Source organism: Rana temporaria, chromosome 9 (genome assembly GCF_905171775.1).
Source record: "Rana temporaria chromosome 9, aRanTem1.1, whole genome shotgun sequence".
Taxonomy (NCBI): Eukaryota; Metazoa; Chordata; class Amphibia; order Anura; family Ranidae; genus Rana; species Rana temporaria.
Genome location: NC_053497.1, coordinates 27762451 through 27783540, shown reverse-complemented (window position 1 = coordinate 27783540; position 21090 = coordinate 27762451). Strand labels below are relative to the sequence as shown.

Here is a 21090-nt window from a genome sequence, read left to right as displayed (position 1 = left end):
AGCACTGTTCGCTGTATAAATGGGAATGGTCCCAAAATAGTGTCAAAAGTGTCTGATCTGTCCGCCGCAATATCGCAGGCCTGACAAAAATCGCAGATAACCGACAGATAGTTAAAAAAAAAAAAAAAAAAAAAAGAAAGAAAGAAAAAGAGAGCATAATTCTATCCCCTATTTTGTAGACGCTATAACCTTCGTGCAAACCAATCACTATAAGCTTATTGCGATTTTTTTTACCAAAAATATGTAGAAGAATACCTATAGGCCTAAACTGAGGAAAAAAATTGTTAAAAAAAAAAAAGAGATATTATAGCCAAAAGTTAAAAATATTGTGTTTTTTTTTTCAAAAGTGTCAGTCTTTTTTTGTTTATAGCACAAAAAATAAAAACCGCAGATGATCAAATACCACCGAAAGAAAGCTCTATTTGTGGGAAAAAAAGGACGTAAATTTTGTTTGGAAGTCACGTCGCACGACCGCGCAATTGTCATTCAAAGTGTGACAGCGCTGAAAGCTGAATATTGGCCTGGGCAGGAAGGGGGTGAAAATGCCCGGTATTGAACTGTTCAAAGCTAAATGTCCACTTAAGGCTACCCTATCCACAGGGTGACAACACTGCTGCCCAATTTCACTTCAGAGCTAACCGTGTTGTCACCCTAAACATATGATAAAATAATTGTTTCACTGGTACAATCAAGAGGTATTGAAAAAGAATGGCACAGCAGGGCTCGACAAATCCCAAGCACCAGATTGCTATGGCGACTAAAAATTGCTTCCTGGCACCTGGGCTTTTGTCTGCCTATTCTCAGGTGTGAGCAATTCCTATTGCCCGACTCCCTGGACACGCAGTTCTGTTCACTGGGCAGCTCGTTGCTGACTGTGCGGTCAGTTAGATTCTGGGGAGAGTGTCTATAAACCCCATCCGTCTGTGCACCCAACCCCCGCCCCGTGGAACACTACGGGAGTGATCTGTGATGAAGGTAAAGGGCACCAATCACAGCGGCCCTTTATCATGTGATCAGCTGTGTCCAATCACAGCTGATCACATTGTAAACAGATTTTTCATCACAACTGTAACAAAAACCATAGTAAGATTTTGAAATAACAAGTACAGCAAATATAGTTTTAAACCATGGCAACTGCAGATCAAACAGAGGCCAAGAAGGTAGCTTTCTGGGCTGAAAAGAATAGGAGGGCTACATTCCACTTTAAGGCTCCATGCACACTGAAGCTGATAAACTGCAGTTTATTGGCGTTTTGGCTTTTTTTTTTTTTTAAAGCCCATAAACTGAACTCTGTTAGCCTATGTGCCCATGCACACCTGGGCGTTTTTTAGTGTTAATGAGCTTTGGAGTTTATTGGCTTTTTCTGAACGCCCGAAATTTGCCTTCAAAGTGCCGTTTTTCGGCGGTAAAAAACGCAAAACGCTGAAAAACGCAGAAAAAACGCTTAAAAACGCCGGTGCCAGCGTTTTTTAATCCATTGAAAAAAATAAAGTAATAAAAAAAAAAAAAAAAGCTACACTGAAGAACGCTGATTAAAGCTATTGCAAAAACACTAAAAAACTTTGAAAGGCTCCCTGCAAAGCTACTGGCGTTTTTTTATAGCTTTTATCAGCTTCAGTGTGCATGGAGCCTAAGGGTCAGATGAGCTGTGCTGAGCAGCCTTGTTCAAGGCAATCTCAACACATAGACAAGGTCATGCTTTATCATGGTAGTTCAAACTACAGACAACACTACACTACGTTCTTTACATACCACATCATATCCCGTGGGTGCTCGATTTCTTGATGCTACCACCCCAACACCAGTGATAGGATCCATAGACAGGTCAGTGAGAGCATCCGAGAGATCCCGAACTTCAGGCATTATTGGATTGTCCTGGGAAGGAAAAGTTATTATTCGTAACAGAATCGCTACAACTGGTTCAACTTTTGTTAATGAAATTCGAGAACAGAGAGAGCACATAAACAATCACATTCCAAGTAACTCAAGCACAAATTAAACAAACAAACCACCAGCAACGTTTTAGGAAAGACTTTGCTGCATCAAATAAAGAGCAAAAACACAAAACACACCACATACACCACATACATTCATACACACACGCCACATACATACACACACCACATACACCACATACACCACATACATACACACACACATGCCACATACACACACACACACACACACGCCACATACATACATACACACACACACACGCCACATACATACACACACGCCACATACATACACACGCCACATACATACACACGCCACATACATACATACACACACGCCACATACATACATACACACACGCGCCACATACCCACACACACGCCACATACATACCACATACATACATACACACACGCCACATACATACATACATACACACACACATGCCACATACATACATACACACACACACACATGCCACATACATACATACACACACACACACACACACGCCACATACATACATACATACACACACGCCACATACATACACACACGCCGCATACATACACACACACACACACACACACACACACGCCACATACATACATACACACACGCCACATACATACACACACACACACACGCCACATACATACACACACACACGCCACATACATACATACACACATGCCACATACATACACACACGCCACATACATACACACACACACACACACACACACACGCCACATACATACACAAAAAAAAAAGACTCTCAAACCATAGGAATCATGAAAAAGGACCACAATAAAAAGTTTCTGACAACATTATGAAATTTACAAGGTCCCTTTTCAGCTAGCTCCCCGTTCACACTGATGCAACTTGTCATTGTTTAAAATTGCATGAAAGTCGCACCCCATGTGTGCCTATGGAACCGTTTGCACCGATTTGAAAAAGGTTCCTGCACTATTTTTGGCAATTTCATGAGCATTAAGTCACACAGACGTCAGCAAACCGCACATGAAATCGTACTGACCGGCGGCTATGAAATCACAATGAAGTAGTGCGATTTCCAAGCCGCATTCAGCGTGAACGAGGTGTAAATGGAAGTCATTTGGCAACAAAAGCGGTTTTCCATAAAGCTGGAGGCAATGTAGCATCTCAGGTGCAGCTCAAAATTAGAATATCATCAAAAAGTTTATTTAATTTATATGAAAAAGTGAAACTTGCATAAAATAAAATAACGTTATAAAAAAAACGCCAGTAGCTTTTAAGTGAGTTTTTCAACTTTTGACAGCTTTTTTCAAAGTTTTTTTTTTTTTTAAAGCGTTTATTAGCGGTTTTAGCTTATTTTTTTTGTTGAAAAAAAAACATTTTGGAAGCGAGTCTGGCATGTAGTGGGGCACAGTCTGGCATGTAGTGGGGCACAGTCTGGCATGTAGTGGGGCACAGCCTGGCATGTAGTGGGGCACAGCCTGGCATGTAGTGGGGCACAGTCTGGCATGTAATGGTGGCACCGTGAGGCGAGGCATGACTAGTAGGAAGGGGGTAGTCTTATACAGTGAGTATATCCCAAAACCAACATTTTGGCTGGAAAATTAGGGGGTCGTCTTATACGCCGGCAAATACAGTAATGCAGCCACCACATTTAAAGGGGTGGTTCACCCTAAAAACTACTTTTTTTTATTACACTGGCCCCCCACATTACAATACGATTAAGGCTTTTATTATTTTTTTGATGCTGTACATACCTTTGTACAGCATATTCACCCGTTGCGAGTCCCGCGGGAGTGGGCGTTCCTCACATGTCTGTGATTGACATTTTGACCAAAAACGAGCTCCCCCCCCGTCCCGTAAGCCGCGTCACGGTTGGCGAAAGGAGCCGAACGGAGAGTCGGCGCTATACTGCGCATGCGCATCGCCGTTCGGCTCCTTTCGCCAATCGTGACGCGGCTTACACGACGGGGGGGAGCTCGTTTTTGGTCAAAATGTCAATTACAGACATGTGAGGAACGCCCACTCCCGCGGGACTCGCAACGGGTGAATATGCTGTACAAAGGTATGTACAGCATCAAAAAAATAATAAAAGCCTTAATCGTATTGTAATGTGGGGGGCCAGTGTAATAAAAAAAAAGTCGTTTTTAGGGTGAACCACCCCTTTAAGAACCTGAGAATTAAATTTTTGTTCTTGGGTTTAAAAATACTTTAAGTGACCCTGTATGTGTCATGTAGACGGGGCTTTTTAAATGGCTTCAATTACATTTCTATGTTGAACTGTTGATGCTAATTTGATCCATTTGGTCATCTTTTTGTGATTGAAAATGGTTGAAAGCGGCTGAAATTGCTAAGAAAACAAAAGGCAACGTCTACATTTGAGTTTTTAAGACTTCAGAGAATGACATTTTACAGCCTGGCTTACAAGAGCCTCATTTGCTGCATACATGGATCTCAACTCAGGCAATATGGTGGTTAAATCTCATTTGCAAACAATTAAAATCTTATGTGCAGCTAAGCTCTTAAAAAAACATGTTCAGTTTATAACTTGCTAAAATAGATTCCAGGTGCTTGAAAAGCTTAGTTTCCACTTGCGGTTAGGGGGAGTAGTTAAAGAAGAAAAAAAAAAGGGCAGTTGAGACACAATTTTACTGCCCCCTCCCTTAAGCTGGACAGGCGGCAAGCCAGGGTTGTATAAATGGAGCAGACAGAATGCCTTGCTTATGGTGCGGCAGACATTTTGACGCGCCCCCCCCCCATCCCATTTGGTGGGCAGTTCCACAATTTAAGTGAATGGAGCGGCACCACAACCACAAGTCAATAACTAGGCTCACGGTTCTGGCACAGTCTTTTCATTTAAAAACCTAATTTGGCTGTCATGGGGGGGGGGGGATTAACCGCTTGAGGACCGCCGCACGACGATATATGTCAACAAAATGGCACGGCTGGGCACAAGGGCGTACATGTACGTCCCCTTTAAGATCCCAGCCGTGGGTCGCAGGCACGACGCCTGGTCCTCTTCTCCGTGACCATCCCCGCGGAAACAGCGGACCCGATTGCTGCCGGTGTCCCGCGATCGGGTCACAGAGAGGAAGAACGGGGAGAGGGGAGTGTAAACAAACCTCTTCATGTGCTTCCTAGTGTGGCTGTCACTGATCGTCTGTTCCCTGTGTTAGGGAATGACGATCAGTGATGTCACACGCACAGCCACACCCCCCTCACAGTAAGAATCACTCCCTTAGGGCACACTTAACCCCTACAGCGCCCCCTCCTAGTTAACCCATTCACTGCCAGTGTCATTTTTACAGTAATCAGTGCATTTTTATAGCACTGTTCGCTGTAAAAATGACAATGGTCCCTAAATAGTGTCAAAAGTGTCCGATGTGTCCGCCATAATGTCGCAGTCACGATAAAACGATAAAAGATAAAAAAATAAGTTAAATTAAAAAAAATCTCCGCCATTCATAGAAAAAAAAAAGCCATAAAACCATCCCCTAGTTTGTAGACGCTATAAATTTTGCGCAAATAAATCGCTAAACGCTTATTGCGATTTTTTTTTAACCAAAAATATGTAGAAGAATATGTATCGAATATGTAGAAGAATATGTATCAGCCTAAACTGAGGGAAAAAAAAAAATTTGTATATTTTTTGGGGATATTTATTATAGCAAAAAATATTGATTTTTTTTCAAAAATTTCGCTGATTTTGTTTATAGCGCAAAAAATAAAAACCGCAGAGGTGATCAAATACCACCAAAAGAAAGCTCTATTTATGGGGAAAAAAGGACGCCAATTTTGTTTGGGAGCCACGTCGCACGACCGCACAATTAACATTGTCAGTTAAAGCGACGCAGTGCCGAATCGCAAAAAGGGGCCATGTCCTTTACCTGCATAATGGTCCGGGGCTGAAATGGTTAACAAAGCAGCAGTATTGCTGCCTAAAGTTTAGGTGACAACTGTGAAGGAAGTGATTTCCTCATGCCCTGTACACACCACCGGTTCTCCTGACATGCCAAAACCTGACGTTTTTCCCAACACGATTCCTCTCGCATACACACGTTCAGTCAAAAAAAAAAAGCATGACTAACGCGCGGCGACGTCCAACACGTACTACGGCACTATAAAGGGGACGTTCTATTCAAATGGTGCCACCCTTTGGGCTGCTTTTGCTGATTTTGTGTTAGTAAAAGTTTGGTGAGAGACGATTCGCGCTTTTCAGTCTGCGATGCCGCGTACATACGGTCGTTTTTTGTGATGAAAAAAAAAGAAATTTTTAAAAACGTCATTTAAAATGACAGTGTGTGGGGAAAACGTTGTTTTATGTCTTCTGAAAAACGACAAAAAAAAAATTCGAACATGCTTTCATTTTTTTTGCCGTTTTTCAAAACGTCGTTTTTTGTGTCATAAAAAATGACCGTGTGTAGGCTAAAACGAAGTTTAAAACAACGTTTTTGAACCCGTGCATGCTCAGAAGTAAGTTATGACGCAAGCTTGAATGGAACAGAGTGCCGCCGTACGTGCTGAACGCAACCGCGCTTTGCTAGAGCATTTTGAAAAAACAATGGTGTGTAGGCAACGTCGTTTTTTAAAATGAAGTTTGAAAAACATCGTTTTTTTCATGAGAAAAAAACTATGTTTTTTTACAAGACAGAAAACGACCGCGTGTACGCGGCATTACAGCGTGATGAATGTGCTATATCCATTACAAACGCTAGTTTTACCAGAACGAGCGCTCCCGTCTCATATGACTAAGCATCTATCCATGATGTGAAACATGTTGGCTTTTTTGGCCCCTATGTCCACTTTCTACCATTGATTGCAGCGTTGCATGAATTTTTGGATGTTATACAGCTTTGGATTTTATCCTTTGTTCATTTTGTTTCAATAAATCGCCTATCAGAGTGCGGCAGTCCAGGAAAATTTCTTTTTTCCACGCTCCCGTCTCATAACTTGCTTCTGAGCATGCGCTGGTTTTTTTCCCGATGGGAAAAAAATAGAGTAGGATCTAATTTTTTTGCAGGCAGTTTTCTTATTGGGAAAACTGCTATGGAGCATGCACACGACCGGTTTTCGCGTGTGTATGAGGCGTCACACTTTAGAGAAATCACCCCAACAGGACACAGACAGTAAGAAAAGCAGAAAAAAAATACATAAAAAAAATAAATAAAAAATAAATCGGTCACATAACACATAAAATAACTGCTGTCTGTGTCTTTTGTCTGTGATTCTGATATTGTGAAACCCCAATATGGAAAACACGTGCATCAATGCCACATCAGCAAAGCTCTACGTCCTCCTCATTTATTATGCTAACCGCGATCAGAGACTCAAATTAGATGATTTACTAAAACTAGAAAGTTCAAATCTGGTGCAGCTCTGCAGAGAAACCAATCAGCTTCCAGTTTTTATTGCCAAAGCTTTATGGAACAAGCTGAAGTTAGAAGCCGATTGGTTTCCACGCACAGCTGCACCAGATTTTCACTCTGCTAGCTGGATTCACAGAGAGTTAGGCCGGCGTATCAGTAGCTACGCCGACCTAACTCGGAATCTACGCCGACGCAAATTTAAGCGTATTCTGGAAACCAGATACGCTTAAATTAGGCTCAGATACGAGCGGCGTAAGTGTCTTACACCGTCGTATCCTAAAGTTTACTTTTTAGGCTGATCGCTAGGTGGCGCTTCCATTGCGGTCGGCCTAGAATATGTAAATGAGTAGATTTGCCTATTCACGAACTTACGCTTGCCTGAAGCAGTAAAGATACGCCGTTTACGTAACGCACTTTCAGGCCTAAAGTTATTCCATCAAATAGCTGGAATAGTAATGTTAAGTATGGCCGTCGTTCCCGCGTCGAAATTTGAAAATTTTACGTTGTTTGCGTAAGTTGTCTGTGAATGGGGCTGGACGTAATTTACGTCCACGTCGAAACCAATACGAACGTGCAGCGTACTTTGCCGCAATGCACACTGGGATATGTACACGGACGGCGCATGCGCCGCTCGTAAAATACGTCAATCACGTCAGGTCACCACCCATTAACATAAAACACGCCCCCTCAGCCGAATTTGAATTAGGCACGCTTACGCCCGCCCGATTTACGCTACGCCGCCGTAACTTAGCAGGCAAGTACTTTGTGAATCATGTACTTGCCTCGCTAACTTATGGCGGCGTAAACACAATACACTATGCCGCCACAAAGTTAAGGCGGTCTTTCTGAATCCACCTATGCAGTTTTAATAAATTGAAGTTGTCACCGGATCGCGTTTGGAAGATTTTCCCTCCCCTATTATTCCGATAACAACTCAAAAGTTTCAGAACTCCCCTAAACTTATGCTACGTACATGCGATCGGAAATTCCGATGTGAGCTTTTGGTCGGAAATTCCGACCGTATGTAGGCTCCGACTTTTTCTGCAAAAATATGAGAGCTGGTTCTCAAATTTTCAGACAGGAAAAGTTCTTGTCGGGAATTCCGATCGTCTGTATGCAATTCCGACGCGCAAAAAAAAACACGCATGCTCGGAATCAATGTAACGCATGCTCGGATTCATTGAACTTAATTTTTCTCGGCTCGTTGTAGTGTTGTACATCACCGCGTTCTTGACGGCCGGAATTTGGTGTGATCGTGTGTATGCAACACAAGTTTGAGCCAAAATTCCGTCAGAAAAAAATCCACGGTTTTCTTGTCTGATTTTCCGATCGTGTGTGTGCGCCATTAGAAGGACTAGAAGGGTGAATCTTCCCAGCGGGGTCAGAGAAAGCATAAAAAAATAAAATCAAAGGGTCTCACCCTGTCCATCCAGATTATATAGAGTACGCTCACCTAATGATCCAGTCAAAGATTAGCTGAAAACCCCATTCTTACCAACACAACAGTAATTATGACAGGTGCTCATTATGGTGAAGTTACAGGAATGACATAACTGTTGTGGCAGCTTCCTTACTGACCTCATTCATTCCTAAACCACTAATTAGTGGTGGTGTGGAGTGATGGCAGCCAAGGTCTAGATCCAACCCCATTTTTTTTTAAATAACAAACATGTTCTACTTACCGCCTCTGTGCAAGGATTTTGCACAGAGCGGCCCCGATCCTCCATTTCTGGGTTGCCCGGAGAGTCATGGGGGCACTCCAGAGTCCTGCTGCTGCATCCATTGACACGGACAGCAGGACTCAGCCCCGCCCCTGGCTCCGTGTCACTGCATTTGATTAACAGCAGCGGGAGCCATTGTCTATCAATCTAGCCAATGAGGACCTTAGACAGCGGCTGGAGCTGCTGTGCTCGTCCCCGTCACTGGAACAAACGGGCTCAGGTAAGAAAAAGGGGGGGGCTTAAGGTTGGGGCGGGTTTAGGGTGAAAAACCGTGAGGGGTTAGAACCCCTTTAAAGTGATTGCAAATATTATACTTACCTACCTATTATGTGTAATGGTATTGCACAGAGCAGCCGTGATCCTCCTCTTTTTGGCTCCCCCGGGGGCACTCCAGGCTCCTCCCCCCTGCCAAGTGCCCCAATAGAGAGTGGCTTTCTATGGGGGCACTTGTGCAGGCTCACTCCAAAGCCAGCTGTGTGTCCATAGACACACGGAGCGCGTCTTAGCCCTGCCCCCTACTCCCTCCTTACAGGCTGTGATTGACAACAGCCAATGGCTCCTGCTGCTGTTTCAGAGCCGATGAGGAGGGAGAGAGTTGAGAGAGCATTCCCTGCATTAAAATAAAAAAAAAACATTTAGGCTACTTTCCCACTGGAGCGTTGCGCCGTCGGCGGTAAAACGCCGCTATTTTCAGTGGCGCTTTGCTGTCATTTTTGCAGCGCTATTCGGCCCCGCTAGCGGCATAAAAAAAGGTAAAAAGCCACCCGCAAAGCGCCGCTGCAGTGACATTTTGCCGGCGCTGCCCATTGATTGGGCAGGGGTGCTTTAGGAGTCGTATATTCACCGCTTCTACAGTGGCTCAAAGATGCGACTAGCAGGACATTTTTGAGCGTCCTGCCAGCACACCTCTCCAGTGTGAAAGACCTCGAGAAGGCTCTTTCAGGGCACTTTGCAGGCGCCATTTTAAGCGCTATAGCGCCTCAGTGTGAAAGTAGCCTTAATATCACTCTCTTCTCCTCCTCTTCACACGGACTTGGGTAGCAGCAAGAGCCATTGGCTGCTGCTGTTGTCAATCAAATGCTGAGAGGAGGAAGCAGGGGACAGGGTTAAGCCCCACTGTGTGTGTCTAGCAGTGTTTCTCAACTCCCGTCCTAAAGGCGATACAACAGGTCCTGTTTTCAGGATTCCCCTCAGATGAAACAGCTGTGGTAATTACTAAGGCAGTGAAACTGATCAAATCACTGGTGCAAAATAATGGAAAGCCTGAAAACATGACCTGTTGGGGCGCCTTCAGGACTGGAGTTGAGAAACGCAGCTCCATGGAAACACACAGCTCAGGAGTGAGCATGCGCTGCATGCCCCATAGCAATCAATGCTCAAAAACGCTGGAGGAGAAAAAATACATTATTCCCTATGGAGATAGTTCACATCTTCACTCCAAAACGCCTGACGCCGAACGCCTCAAGCTCAAACAAGTTCCCGGACCCTTTTTTGTCACGCGAATCGGGCGGTTTGGGCGTTTTTGAGCGTTTCTATTTCCCATAGAAAGTAATGGAAACGCTCGATTCAAGCGACTAGCGCGACAACGAGCGTTTCTACGGGCGTTTTGACTCTTTAATCAATAGAACATTTCACCCAGGCAGAAGATAAAAAAATCTACCAACATAGAAACAAGTGATGTAAAGATGATCATTTTTCCTATTGGCTAAAATAAAAAACGTCGAAGTACAAAAACGTCGGACGACGCTGTATGCAAATAAGCATGAATACGCGCGACAACACGCCGGAAAAAACGACCAAACGACCTACGCTCAGGTGTGAATGCAGCCTTAATTGCACTTTTACACATCTGGTAACGCACGTTTTTTTTTGTGCATTCAAAAACACCTGGTGCCGCAGCACCCGCCCCCCCCCCCCCCCCCTTAAGCTCCAACAGACAGCGGAGGGGGATGTTTAGATGTCTCAGGTGTGATGCTTCGCTTTGTGCACCCGGGTTAAAGGGGTTGTAAAGGTTCGTCTTTTATTTTCTAAACAGGTTCCTTTAAGCTAGTGCATTGTTGGTTCACTTACCTTTTCCTTCCATTTCCCTTCTAAATGTTTTTTTCTTTGTTTGAATTTGAATTTCTCACTTCCTGTTTCTCCTCAGTAAGCTTTCCACCATCATCCGAGCCGTGGAAAGTCATTTAGAACAGCTTACTGAGGAGAAACAGGAAGTGAGAAATTCAGACAAAGAAAACAAAGAAAAAAAATCATATAGAAGGGAAATGGAAGGAAAAGGTAAGTGAACCAACAATGCACTAGCTTAAAGGAACCCATTTAGAAAATAAAAAACAAACCTTTACATCCCCTTTAAGTTGACCCGACATTTAGCGATCAGCGGGCAGCCAGGCTGTCAACTCTGTAAATGCAAGTCAATGGGGAATCCATGCAAACGCCCTGCAATTGCGTGAAAGGCACGTCGCTGTGGTGCGATTGCCAGCAAAAGTGGGGTTAAAACAGACGATGGGGAGGCATCGCATCGCTTCGCTTGTCAGTAGCCTCTGAAGCGTGATCCGGAAGCGGATCGGGATTCAGAGGCAAGGGAGATTTAGTCCTGGTTCACACCAGTGCGGCTTTGTAATCGTGATGCTTCATCGAAATTTTAAAGCCGCAGATTAGTGAGATTTCCGCCTCCAATTTCATTGCGGCTTCATTTAACAGAAACCTGTGCAAATCACAATAAAATCCCCCAAAAAGCAGTGCTGGGCTTCAGTAGCAGCAATTTGAATGTTTCTAATGCTGGCAATGGGGTGAGACTTGTCATGCGATATTGAATCGCATGGCAAATAGCACCAGTGTGAACCAGGACTTGGACATACTGTGCAGCGAAATCTACTTTTAGGCTGCATTCACACCTGAGCGTCGGTCGTTCGGTCGTTTTTTTTGGGCGTTTTCTTCTGGCGTTTTGTCGCGCGTATTTGCATACAGCGTCGTGCGACGTTTTTGTACTTCGGCGTTTTTTATTTTAGCCAATAGGAAAAATGATCATCTTTTCGTCACCTGTTGCTATGTTGGTAGATTTTTTTAATCTTCTGCATGGGCGACAAGTTCTATTTATTAAAGCGACGAAACGCCCGTAGCAAACGCCCGTTGTCGCTCAATTCGCGCGTTTCCCATTACTTTCTATGGGAAAAAAAAAAACGCTCAAATACGCCCAAACCGCACGATACGCGCGACAAAAAAAGGTCCGGGACTTGTTTGAGCTTCGCGCGACAGGCGTTTGGGCGTTCAGGTGTGAACAATCACCATAGGGAATAATGTTAATTCTCCCCTCTGGCGTTTATGAGCAGTGCGCTTCAGGCGTAAAAACGCCTAGGTGTGAATGGGGCCTTAAAGGGAACCTGTTACTTTGATTAGACATTCTTGTTACAAATGCAGCATTAAATCAGGTTTTGTTACATATTTTGTCAAAATTAAACAAAGTGGCAATTGCAGATCTGACAGCAGAAAACCTGGGCAGCCAGGCGTGGAACACAATGAAGGGCAGATAAATACAAAGGGGCAGATCCTCAAAGATCTGCACCCGCGCAGCGTATCTAAGATACGCTACGCCGCCGTAACTTATCTGGCTTTGGTTTGAATCCTGAAAGAATTTGCGCCGTAAGCTACGGCGGCGTAGTGCATCTCCCGCGGCGTAAGTGCGCGGAATTCAAATGCGGCGAGTAGGGGGCGTGTTTCATTTAAATGAATCGCGTCCCCGCGCCGAACGAACTGCGCATGCCCCGTCCGTCAAAACTCCAAACGTCAAATGGGTGCATTGCTCCAAATGACGTCGCAAGGACGTCATTGGTTTTGACGTGAACGTAAATGGCGTCCAGCCCCATTCACGGACGACTTACGCAAAATTTTCAAAATTATACGCGGGAACGACGGCCATACTTAACATTGAGTACGCCACCAGATAGCAGCTTTAACTATACGCCGGAAAAAGACGAACGGAAACGACGTAAAAGAATGTGACGGCCGCGCGTACGTTCGTGGAACGTCAGAAATAGCTAATTTGCATACTCGACGCGGATTACGACGGGAACGCCACCTAGCGGACGCCGAAAAATTGCATCTAAGATCCGAAGGCGTACGAAGACGTACGCCTGTGGGATCTAACCCAGATGCCGTCGTATCTTGTTTTGAGGATTCAAACCAAAGATAAGACGGCGTACTTTCTTTGTGGATCTGCCCCAAAAGGGCCACAACAAATCACGACCAATCATCTCTCACCCTACTTTATTATTATAATTTTTTATAGAAATCCTTATTCCAGCAGTACCACAATACACAACAAATCTATAGCCAAGAAAAAGTATAACAAAGAAAAGAAAAAGAAACATAAAAGAAAAGGATTTGCTTTCTTTTATGTTACCAAATATACCATTGAGAGGGTTTTGTTCAGTAACTAGAAAAAAACTCCAGTGATCCTGCCAGAAATCCAACATCCTATGCTCCCTGACTGTGAGTTGTCAGCTGTCACTGTTCTCAGCTGCGGCGATTTACACCATGTCCAGGCCCTCCTCTGTTCCCTCTGCTGTCTTCTGGGAGACAAACAGTTCCCAGAAGACAGCAGGGACCAGTGGGATCGTGCATGTGCAGTAGGGAACCAAGAAGTGAAGCCGCAAGGCTTACCGAAGATAGCGGCACCTCCACCCGAGGGACAGATCTGATTCGGGTGCCGACATCGCGGGCGCCCTGGACAAGTGCATGTCCTAATATCAAACGTCAGCAGCTGCTGTATTTGTAGCTGCTGACTCTTAAAAATAAAATTTGTCGGAACTTAAAGTGGAGTTCCACCCATAAATATAACATTACATCAGTAGTTTTAAAAAAATGTCAGTAGTCCTTTAAGAAAAAAAAATTTTTTTTTTAGATGCCTTCAAAGTGTTGTTGCTAGGCAGAATAGTTAATCTTCCCACTTCCTGCACCTAGGTGCTTAAGCTTCCTAACCTACACCGCACAGACTCCTGGGAATGTAGTGGGTGTAACTTTCCAGGAGTCTGTGCATTCCCCAGTCTGCTTGTGAAGCACTGAGAATGTGCGAGATCTGCAAGGCTGAAATCCAGGAAGTCATACAGTCTGGCTTCATGATGCCCACACTTAAGATGGCCCCAGTCAATTTCTATTTTATAAAGTGTCTAAATGCTGTAACAACCTAACAAAACGGACCTTAGTTTACAGACTAACTTTACTAGAATACATTAAGCTTGTGTATTACAGGGGTATTTATATTTAAAAAGTGAAATTGTGGCCGGAACTCCGCTTTAAGATACATTAATAATTTTGTTTATTCAGCATGAAATGGAGCTTAGTTATGTAGCATGAGGCTGTATATTCTGCAATATTTACATTTTTGGTAAATTCATTCAATGAACCCAAGTTCTGCAAGCTGAGATCACGTGCACTGCATTGATGCATTCACACAATTTCACAGTAACCGTGAGATAAAACAAAGTTCAAGAATACTCCTTTGTCCCATTGTTTTGCAAATCTATGTACATTACAAACTGTATGATTGTTGGAAGGCAAATTCATTTGTACCAGGCTCTAAGTGTGAGGAGGAAGGGCAAGCAGTAAAAATGAAAAGTGAAACCTTCCAAGCAGCTTGTAAACCTTGTGATCTTTCTGCACATGGCTTGAAGTGCTTTATTCCTCCCAGGAGGAGCAAAATGGCAGCAGGCCGTAAAAGAGACCCAGTTTGGGAATACTTTAATAAAGTTCCTCTACCTGTGGGTAAAGCAGGTATGCGTGCAAAATGCAAGCAATGCAACAAAGATGCAAGGACTGGTGGCTCGATAAAACAATATTAAAGATTCTAACTACCAGCAAGAAGGAGTCCTTACAAGTAAAGAGCACTTGTCATTTCAGATCAGTGGCGGCTGGTGCTAAAAAATTTTGGGGGGGCGCAAAGGAAAAAAAAAATTGAAGTCTCACTGTGCCCAAACGCAGCCACTGTTACATGCCATCAAATGCAGCCACTGTGCCATCAATTCGCACCACTGTGCCATGCCATTAAACGCAGCCACTGTGCCATACATTGTCACCACTGTGCCATGCCATTAAACGCAGCCACTGTGCCAACGCAGCCACTGTGCCATACATTGTCACCACTGTGCCATGCCATTAAACGCAGCCCCTGTGCCATACATTGTCACCACTGTGCCATGCCATTAAACGCAGCCACTGTGCCATACATTGTCACCACTGTGCCATGCCATTAAACACAGCCACTGTGCCATCCATTGTCACCACTGTGCCATACATTGTCACCACTGTGCCATGCCATTAAACGCAGCCACTGTGCCATCCATTGTCACCACTGTGTCATGCCATTAAACGCAGCCACTGTGCCCTTTAATGGTCGCCGCTGTGCCAATTGTCCCCACTGTGCCCTGTAAATTGCGTTCTTCCCCGTCCCCCCCCCCACCCAGCACTTACCTTTACTGGAGTCAGGCATCCACGTCCCACGATGTCTTCTCCCGCCCTCGATGACTGACAGGCGTCTCAGCCAATCAGGTTACAGGTAGCCAGAACCGGCCAACGTGATTGGCTGAGACGCCTGTCATCTTATTCAAGGGGCGTACAGTCTGTGCGCTCCGAGAATAAGCTTCCGGGACCCGAGGGCTGTATTGGGAAAGCCTATCAGAGCTGTTGGCTTTGATAGACATTTCCCTACAGCCAACCAGCTGGCGTTATTCAGATGGCCGGACATTGAGCGCCGACCATCTGAATAACAGCGGCAGCGGCGAAAATAACATAGATTCGTGCAATGCATGAATCTATGTTATTTCACTCAGTGGCGGTGAGAGCCAGAGGGGGCGGCGCTCCAGCGCCGTCTATGGACGAACCGCCACTGTTTCAGATCCATCATAGCAGCGTCTGTTAGCGGGCATCCACTCACCTGCTGCCGCCACATCCCTCACCTTGTTGTGTCACTGCCGCATCACCAGTCATCCCATTAAAGTGAATGGGACACGGTCGGTGAGTCAACAGTGGGTCAGAGGAAGAGCTGCTGCGGGATAGAGATGACAGTTGCTCATTAAAAATTATGATTTAAATCAAATGCACCCTGTTAGAAACTGACACTTATGCCGCGTACACACAATCGGATTTCCGATGAAAAAAAATCCGATGGAATTTTTCGTCGGAATTCCGATGAAGCTGACTTTCATCAGTCTTGCCTACACATTATGGCCCAGATTCACAAAGCACTTACGCCGACGTATAGCACGTTACGCCGACGTAAGTGCAAATGTGCGCCGGCGTATGTGTGCGGCAGACCCACGAACCAACATGCGCCTTAAAACAGGCTACACCCCGCCGACGTAGCTTGCACACGCCAGCCTAGGGTGGGCGCACATATGGGTTGGACACATGGGGCTGCTCCCATTGATTAGCCATTCAAACATGCAAATGAGGGAAATACGCCGATTCACGAACGTGCGTGCGTGTGCCCGGCGCATGCTACGCGAGGTGCGTGCAAGTTGTATGTCCGGCGTAAAGTTATTCCCCATAAATGAGGTGCAACCCGGCAACAGACATGCACAGGTTTGCACCAAGGAACACAAGCCGGCGTATTGTGCGTTGGACGTGTGTCTGGCTGGGCGTACGTTATGTTCACGGCGTACGCGGTGATCCGACGTAGCTTAGGCAGTTGTGCCGGCGTGGTTGTGAGCCGGCGCAGGGGGGTGCTGTGCATGCGTCCACGTCACATGCGCAGTTCGTGATATGTACCTGTCTGGCGCTCGGCCCATCATTTGCATGGGGTCACGCCCATTTCCACCTACGCCGGCGTGCGCCTTCGAAACCTACGCCACGCTGGCGCAACTTAGGGAGCAAGTGCTTTGTGAATACTGTTCTTGCCTCTCTATGTTACGTCGGCGTAGCGCATATGAGATGCGCTACGCCCGCTCAAAGATACGCCGTTCTACGTGAATCCAGGCCTGTCAGACTAAATTCCGACCATCCAAAACGCAGTGACGTAAAACACTACGACGAGCCGAGAAAAATGACGTTCAATGCTTCCGAGCATGCGTCCACTTGATTCTGAGCATGCATGGATTTTTCTCCGATGGAATTCCACACAGACGATCGGAATTTCCTATCGTTTTTTTTTTCCATAGGAAAAATTTAAAACATGTACTATTTTTTTTAAGTCTGATGGGGCCCACACACAATCGTTTTTTTTTTTTTCGATGAAAAAGGTCCATCTGACTTTTTTCATCGGAAAAAACAGTCGTGTGTACACGATATTAGCCCCAGTTCACACTACGAACTGCACAGAAACGCGCTGCACATTAAGGTTCGATTCACATACGATCGCTTCAGTGCGGTGCTATTTGAGCCCATTCACAAATCGCACCAAAAGTAGTGCATACGCTACTGTTGGAAACGCAATGGACCCGGATCGCATAGTACTTTTGCACCGTGTGATCTGGTATGGTCCAGTGCCTGCAAACCCACTGCGTTTGGGGCGTCGTTAAGATTGCAATGACGGCTATTGCAGATTTCAGTGCGATTTGAATGTGGTGCAGGAAACGCGTACAGATTGTGGAACACATTAGCGTGAACCTAGGCTTACAAAGCTGCCTTAAGGGGTCAATATTGTCTTGAGGTAACCTCATGTTGCTTTTTTTTGTATGTGCTTCCATGCACTATTTTTGGAAACGCACAACGGTACAAAAGTACCATGCAATCCGGTGAAGGCAAACGCACTGCGATTGTGACCTGTGTTTGGGGTGTCATTAGCTGAACATTGACACCTCGCTACAGATTGCAATTGAAGCGCGCTTTGAACGCGGTGCGAGAGAAGCACATGGAACGCGGGTTACCCCCACCACGTTCTAGTGTGAATCTAACCTTACCTGCGCAAGGATCCAGCGCTGTCCTCACCCAGGCCAGTTCTTTTAACAGTCTTCAGGTCCCTGATGTCAGCATGTCTGGGAAGCCAGCTGTTACTCCTGGCAGCTTCCCACTGCGCATGCTCAAGCCACACTTTACTTTGTGAATGGTCCTGCACCCCCTTGTGACGGGGAGAAAGAACTTTCAGTGGAATTGCCTAGGTCAGTGATGGTGAACCTTGGCACCCCGGAGGTTTTGAAACTACATTTCCCATGATGCTCTACTACACTGTATAGTGTGTGTGCATCATGGAAATGTAGTTCTCGAACATCTGGGGAGCCAAGGTTCACCATCATTGGCCTAGATCAGTGATGGCAAACCTTGGCATCCCAGGTGTTTTGGAACTACATTTCCCACTACACTGCAGAGTGCATGTGCATTGTGGGAAATATAGTTCCAGATCATCCTTTCCCATGATGCTCCACTACACTGCATTGTGCATGTGCATCATGGAAATGTAGTTCTAGAACATCTGGGGTTCCAAGGTTCACCATAATTGGCCTAGATCAGTGACGGAAAACCTTGGCACCCCAGATGTTTTGGAACTACATTACCCACAATGCTCCACTACACTGCAGAGTGCATGTGCATCGTGGGAAATATAGTTCCAGAACATCTAGGGTTCCAAGGTTCACCATCTTTGGCCTAGATCAGTGATGGCAAATCTTGGCACCCCAGAGGGTTTTGGAACTACATTTCCCCTGATTCTCCACTACACTGCAGAGTGAAAAAGCATCATGGGAAATGTAGTTCCAGAACATCTGGGGTGTCAAGGTTCGCCATCATTGGCCTAGATCAGTGATGGCGAACCTTGGCACCCCAGGGGATTTTGGAACTACATTTCCCATGATGCTCCACTACACTACACTGCATAGTGCATGTATCATGGAAATGTAGTTCTAAACATCTGGGGAGCCAAGGTTCACCATAACTGGCCTAGATCAGTGATGGCGAACCTTGACACCCCAGATGTTTTGGAACTACATTTTCCACAATGCTCCTCTACACTGCATAGTGTATGTGCATCATGGGAAATGTAGTTCTAGAACATCTGGGGAGCCAAGGTTCACCATCATTGGCCTAGATCAGTGATGGCGGACCTTGGCACCCCAGAGGGTTTTGGAACTACATTTCCCACAATGCTCCACTACACTGCAGAGTGAATAAGCATCATGGAAAATGTAGTTCTAGAACATCTGGGGTGCCAAGGTTTGCCATCATTGGCCTAGATCAGTGATGGCGAACCTTGGCACCCCAGAGGGTTTTGGAACTACATTTCCCATGATGCTCCACTACACTGCATAGTGCATGTGCATCATGGAAATGTAGCTCCAGAGAATCTGGGGTGCCATGGTTCACCATCATTGGCCTAGGTCAGTGATGGCGAACCTTGGCACCCCAGAGGGTTTTGGAACTACATTTCCCACGATGCTCCACTACACTGCAGAATCCATAAGCATCATGGGAAATGTAGTTCCAGAACATCTGGGGTTCCAAGGGTCACCATGATTGGCCTTGATCAGTGATGGCGAACCTTGGCACAACATTTCCCTTGATGCTCAGCTACACTGCAGAGTGCGTGTGCATTGTGGAAAGGTAGTTCTAGAACACCTGGGGAGCCAAGGTTCACCATAATTGACCTAGATCAGTGATGGTGAACCTTGGCACCCCAGATGTTTTGGAAATAGATTTCCCACGATTCTCCACTACACTGCAGAGTGAAAAAGCATCATGGGAAATGTAGTTCCAGAACATCTGGGGTGTCAAGGTTCGCCATCATTGGCCTAGATCAGTGATGGCGAACCTTGGCACCCCAGAGGGTTTTGGAACTACATTTCCTATAATGCTCCACTACACTACACTGCATAGTGCATGTATCATGGAAATGTAGTTCTAAAACATCTGGGGAGCCAAGGTTCACCATAACTGGCCTAGATCAGTGATGGCGAACCGTGGCACCCCAGAGGGTTTTGGAACTACATTTCCCACAATGCTCCACTACACTGCAGAGTTAATAAGCATCATGGAAAATGTAGTTCCAGAACATCTGGGGTGCCAAGGTTTGCCATCATTGGCCTAGATCAGTGATGGCGAACCTTGGCACCCCAGAGGGTTTTGGAACTACATTTCCCATGATGCTCCACTACACTGCATAGTGCATGTGCATCATGGAAATGTAGCTCCAGAGAATCTAGGGTGCCATGGTTCACCATCATTGGCCTAGGTCAGTGATGGCGAACCTTGGCACCCCAGAGGGTTTTGGAACTACATTTCCCACGATGCTCCACTACACTGCAGAATCCATAAGCATCATGGGAAATGTAGTTCCAGAACATCTGGGGTTCCAAGGTTCACCATGATTGGCCTAGATCATTGATGGCGAACCTTGGCACAACATTTCCCTTGAAATGCACACTGCAGAGTGCGTGTGCATTGTGTAAAGGTAGTTCTAGAACACCTGGGGAGCCAAGGTTCACCATAATTGGCCTAGATCAGTGATGGTGAACCTTGGCACCCCAGATGTTTTGGAAATAGATTTCCCACGATGCTTCACTACACTGCATCATGGAAAATGTAGTTCCAGAACATCTGGGGGTTCCAAGGTTCACCATGATTGGCCTTGATCATTGATGGCGAACCTTGGCACAACATTTCCCTTGAAATGCACACTGCAGAGTGCGTGTGCATTGTGGAAAGGTAGTTCTAGAACACCTGGGGAGCCAAGGTTCACCATAATTGGCCTAGATCAGTGATGGTGAACCTTGGAACCCCAGATGTTTTGGAAATAGATTTGCCACGATGCTCCACTACACTGCATCATGGGAAATGTAGTTCCAGAACATCTGGGGTTCCAAGGTTCACCATGATTGGCCTTGATCAGTGATGACGAACCTTGGCACAACATTTCCCTTGATGCTCAGCTACACTGCAGAGTGCGTGTGCATTGTGGAAAGGTAGTTCTAGAACACCTGGGGAGCCAAGGTAAACCATAATTGGCCTAGATCAGTGATGGTGAACATTGGCACCCCAGATGTTTTGGAAATAGATTTCCCACGATGCTCCACTACACTGCATCATGGGAAATGTAGTTCCAGAACATCTGGGGTGCCAAGGTTCACCAT

At 45.5% G+C, this 21090-nt stretch overlaps 1 protein-coding gene across 7 annotated transcripts in view; it reads right to left on the bottom strand.

The window, feature by feature from the left end:
• Window positions 1-21090, bottom strand: part of MVB12B (multivesicular body subunit 12B) — a 219519-nt gene that overhangs the window by 171718 nt on the left and 26711 nt on the right. For all 7 annotated transcript variants that reach the window (XM_040323017.1, XM_040323022.1, XM_040323018.1 and 4 more), the window contains one exon: window positions 1753-1875. In XM_040323017.1, the coding sequence (XP_040178951.1) occupies window positions 1753-1875 (123 nt within the window). The remainder of the gene's footprint in view (window positions 1-1752; window positions 1876-21090) is intronic.